The following is a 4,539-nucleotide window of genomic DNA, read 5'->3' as shown; positions in this document are numbered from 1 at the left end:
TCACATTTGCTGTTTGGTCACCCTAGCTAGAATACCAATCTGGAGGGGACAAGCAGGCTGAACTGGCATGGAGGACTCCTATGTTCCAGAGTCACTTTATAATATTAGAGATATCAGGTGGGTGAGGTAATATCTTTTATTGGACCTTCTGTTGGTGAAAGAGAGAAACTTTTGAGCTTACACAGAGCTCTTCTTCAGGGCTGGGAAAGGTACTCAGTGTCACAGCTAAACAGAAGGTGTGACAGATTGTTTAACACAAAGACATGGGCGGCAGGTAAGTAGGCAGGGATAGACTGTGCCTTCCCAAACACCCTAGCGTGGCCCTACCCACACTCTGCCCCCAAAGCCAGGCCCCCTCCTGCAGTTCCCACTCTGCCTTAGATGGCCTGCCACCAGCAGGGAGTCAGGGGGGGCTGGTGCACCAGTGCTGCAGCCATGCTGCCCAGCCTCCCAGAGCTGGCCACAGCACTTGGAGCACCGGGGCTGGGGCCTCACCTCCCCACCAGCCTGGCACTGGGGCCGCTATGGGGGTTCTCTGGGCTCCTGCGGGGGAGGGGGGCAAAAGTGGAGGGGCCAGGGGCCTGCCTCCCCCAACAGCCGGATCACTGGCCACCCATGCACAACTAGTTAACATGTTACAAAGGACCATCCAAGGTGAAGTGGGCTGTTAACACCTATGCAGTTATAGGACAAAAATGGGGGTTAGTGGGTTATAGTATTGTAATGAGCCATAAATCCAGTGTCTTCATTGAGTCCATGATTTTTAATGTCTAGCAAAGTTATAAATGTAAGCTCCCAGACTCATCCTTTGAAGGCATTGTGAAGATTTCCTTTGAGGGTGAGGACAGATGGGTCAGCTCTGGAGACATCGCTTTGTGAAAAGCATTCGCCGACGGGAGAGATTGTGTTTTTGTCTTTTATTGTTTTTCTGTGTGAGTTCACATGTATCAGGGTAATATCTATAACGCCAGAGGAGATCACAGTCCCAAAGTGCGGAGTGCTGCACACACTCATAGTAAGAGAGAGTCCCTGCCCACACTCTAATAGCGAAGACAGACAAATGGAGAAAGGAAGAATCATTATCCCCATTTTACAGGCAGGGAACGGTGACCCAGAGAGACTAAGTAACTGGGCTGAGGTTACATGGGCAGTCAGTGGAGTGGAACCCAGGCCTGCCAAGCCCCAGCCAGTGCTGTAACCACTAGACGATCCTGTCCTCTGCAGAATCACTTTTGCCCAACGGATTGTTTCATTAGCTCAGGGGAGAAACATTGACTGCTCTGCTGCCTGACCCACACTCCTCCAGATCTGCTATCACCTATTTTCCATGAGAGATGCTAACAGCAGGGTCCCTGGCCTCACTCTCTTACCAGTGTACAGAAATGTACTGGAGCACAATAGGCCAGCCCCCACGCCACACTGAGCCACTCACAGTTTGTTCTTTATTTTATTCACAAGCAACAAGACTGGAGGGAGATGGGCTGCTGTGAAAGCAGTTCAGTTTGTAGACAAAGCTATTATCTCAGCCACATCGTGACCCAGAGTAAGGTGCTGGGGTGAATCTACAGAGGAGACAACGCAAAGTGAGCTAGGACTATGTTACGGCAGGAGTTCTGGCACCTTCCTCTGAAGCATCTGCTGCTGGCGGCTGTCAGAGAGAGGAACACTGGTCTGGACAGACTACGGGTCTGAGCCAATCTGATGATCTCGTTGTTCCTAATCACAGAGATATTTACACTTGCTCATGCTACTAGGAATTGTTGGCAAAGCTTCGAAGCTGGGGGGGACTGCCCTTTCAGGCATCTTGCCATGGGAACACACTGCTCCTCTGCCCCACTGGCAGCAGGCTGAACCCGAGAAATTCATCCCACACAGCTTGGCATGAGACAGCCAGAACAGCAAGCCAAGAGGCAGGGCAGGAGGGAAGCCCCTTAATAGGTGCAAAAAGGTGATGGTGAAGCTGTACTTTTAATTCTATAACAAAAATCCAGGGATTCATTGTCAAGATCAGGGGTTCTCAAACTGGGGGTCGGGACCCCTCAGGGGGTTGCGAGGTTTTACATGGGGGGGTCGCGAGCTGTCAGCCTCCACCCCAAACCCCGCTTTGCCTCCAGCATTTATAATGGTGTTAAATATATAAATAAGTGTTTTTAATTTATATGTGGGGGAGGTCACACTCAGAGGCTTGCTATGTGACAGTACAATAGTTTGAGAACCACTGGTCAAGCTCATTCCCATGGTAACCTTAACTCTGCTCTACAGAGGGGATGGAAACATTCTAGAAAGGTCTCCAGGTCTTACCTTTCCCTTGAGTATTTGGGTAACGTTGGAGCACCATACGCTTAGGTACATGCCTAGATCTGTAAGAGGAGCATGCACAGTAATGCCTTCAAAGCACTCTGCACGAGGCAAAGCCCACATTCCTCAGTACAGAGACAAGTCTGAGATGACTGTCTCCAAAGTGTGCACACAGAAGAATGCATCTGGGAAAAGGCTCTGCCTCCTTCCTCAGAAACTGATCGATCCACTCAGCTGTTCAGCTCTGTCCAACTCCTCCTGCAGACTGTGTGTGAGCTGAGACAACAAGGGGGAAGTTTATGCCCAAAGGATCATTTCTGGACAAAGCTCAAGGTAATGGAGAACAGGGACATGGAGTGAGAGTTCCCTGTGGAGCATAGCAGGGATATGGCTCCTGTAGCAATGGCCCACAGAGCACAGCGCTACAAGTCAGCCCCATGGCAGAACAGAGGGACAAGGAGAAGGCAGGAGCCAGACCTTTCCTCTTGGACTCTACTTTATTTGGTAAAACTCAGAAACCAAACCACAGAGATTTCACTTTCCAGACCCTTCCTCCCTGAGCACGCCACAAATCCTGTGGAGAGAGAGAGAGGCCTTCTCTACCCTTTGAGCTTCACCACCCAGACAAACAGGCACCTCACCTCCACAAGCCAGCACGGTATCTCCCCCATCTTCCCAGCACCAGAGAAGAGCCTCCAGCCCATCCTCATTACAGAGGCAGAAGGGGGTGTAGGAGGCTTCCACTTCAAAACACAATGAATCAAAGAAAATCAAATAAAAAGATACTAAAGACAACAGTGAACGAGTGAGCCATAGGGGAAGTCCAGGCAGGGGTGACCCTTCAGCCAAGCGCTAGCAATTACCCAATGGGAGCAATCGGCCATGACCAGTCCTGGGTTGGGAGCCGAGGTCCACAGGATTGGTGAACCCAAGCAGGAAATGATGTGACGCCCAGCCAAAATCACATCCCCAAGTCCCTAGCGAGATGGCTTCAGTTCAGAGGTTCTCCCCTTCCACCCGGGAAAATAATCGCAGCCTCTGGTGTCATAGTGCAACTGGCTAGGGACCCCCTGGCTGCAGGTGGGAAGAGACTCCATATTCTACCATGGAGGAAGATGCTAGGAGATGAGTCCGAATCCTATTAATGGATCCGGGTCAGCTCCTCCACGATCTTTATCAGGTCGTCCACGGTGGCCTCTCTCTTCATGCCACTTCCATCGTCAATCTGCAACAAGGGACAGATGTGTTACAGCAGCATGACTGGGGGGGGAGAGGAGGAACATAGCTCCTACAGAAGCACCCCTGCATGGACAAGGGTGAAGGAGTGTCATTCAAAAGACTAGTACCAGAGAACAGATTCCCAAGAGCTTCTGCTGCTCACCTGGAACTGACATATTCTCACACTCGGACCCCATCTCACCTGTAGGTTTGCTACCACCTCCTGCATTTTGGGCCGGCTGATGTCCAGGAAGCTTTCAATCAAGTCACCGTCAATGAACCCTGTGGCTGGCTCCGTCTTGCGCTCAGTGTGAAATGATCTCCAGGTGCAAGCGAGAGTCAAGGAGCAAAACCCACTTAAACTGCATCATCCTCAGACTCCCTTAAACACCACTCAGAACAGAACTCCACCCCCAGGCATGCACAGCAGCTTCGTAGGACACACACTGCCCCGCTTCCCACACATACATGCTACATCCACGACCAGTGCAGCATTTGATTTACATCATGGCCCAGTATTTTGAGAGAGAGACACACACACAGACAGACACTGTGAGCTCTCTGGGGCAAGGACTGTGTCTCAAGCCCAATGGAGTCCCTGACCCTGACTGCAATACAACACATACACACACTGCCGGATTCATCCTGCTACTCTGCAGAGCAGCTCAAAACATTCCCCCTACGGCAGTGGTCTCCAACCTTTTTTATGCACAAGATCACTTTTTCAACTTAAGATCAACCCAGATTCTACCTCGCCCCTTCCCCGAGGCCCCGGCCCGCTCACTCCATTCTCCCCTCCCTCCATCGCTTGCTCTCCCCCACCCTCACTCACTTTCACCAGGCTGGGGCACGGGGTTGGGGTACGGGAGGGGCTGCAGGCTCTGGGCTGGGTCCAAGGGGCTCAGAGTGTGGGAGAGGGCTCCAGGCTGAGCCTGGGGCAGGGGGTTGGGGTGCAGGAGTGAGGGGTGCAAGCTCTGGGAGGGTGTTTGGGTGCAGGCGTCATATGGTCACACTGCACCTAAT

General features: G+C 51.8%; 1 protein-coding gene across 1 annotated transcript in view; it reads right to left on the bottom strand.

Moving 5' to 3' along the window:
- Positions 1-2,776: 2,776 nt before the first annotated feature.
- The window catches only part of DDB1 (damage specific DNA binding protein 1), a 20,628-nt gene continuing 18,865 nt past the window's right edge, over positions 2,777-4,539 (bottom strand). The window contains exons 26-27 of the mRNA XM_024198124.2: positions 3,719-3,842; positions 2,777-3,523 (exon numbers count right to left, since the gene is read on the bottom strand). Of these exons, the coding sequence (XP_024053892.1) occupies positions 3,440-3,523; positions 3,719-3,842 (208 nt within the window). The 3' untranslated portion in view covers positions 2,777-3,439. The remainder of the gene's footprint in view (positions 3,524-3,718; positions 3,843-4,539) is intronic.

The sequence above is a fragment of the Terrapene carolina genome, unplaced genomic scaffold, assembly GCF_002925995.2.
Source record: "Terrapene carolina triunguis isolate 2854851 unplaced genomic scaffold, T_m_triunguis-2.0 Scaffold90, whole genome shotgun sequence".
Taxonomy (NCBI): domain Eukaryota; kingdom Metazoa; phylum Chordata; order Testudines; family Emydidae; genus Terrapene; species Terrapene triunguis.
Note: the sequence above shows the minus strand (reverse complement) of the source record. Positions and strands in the feature narration are given on the sequence as shown.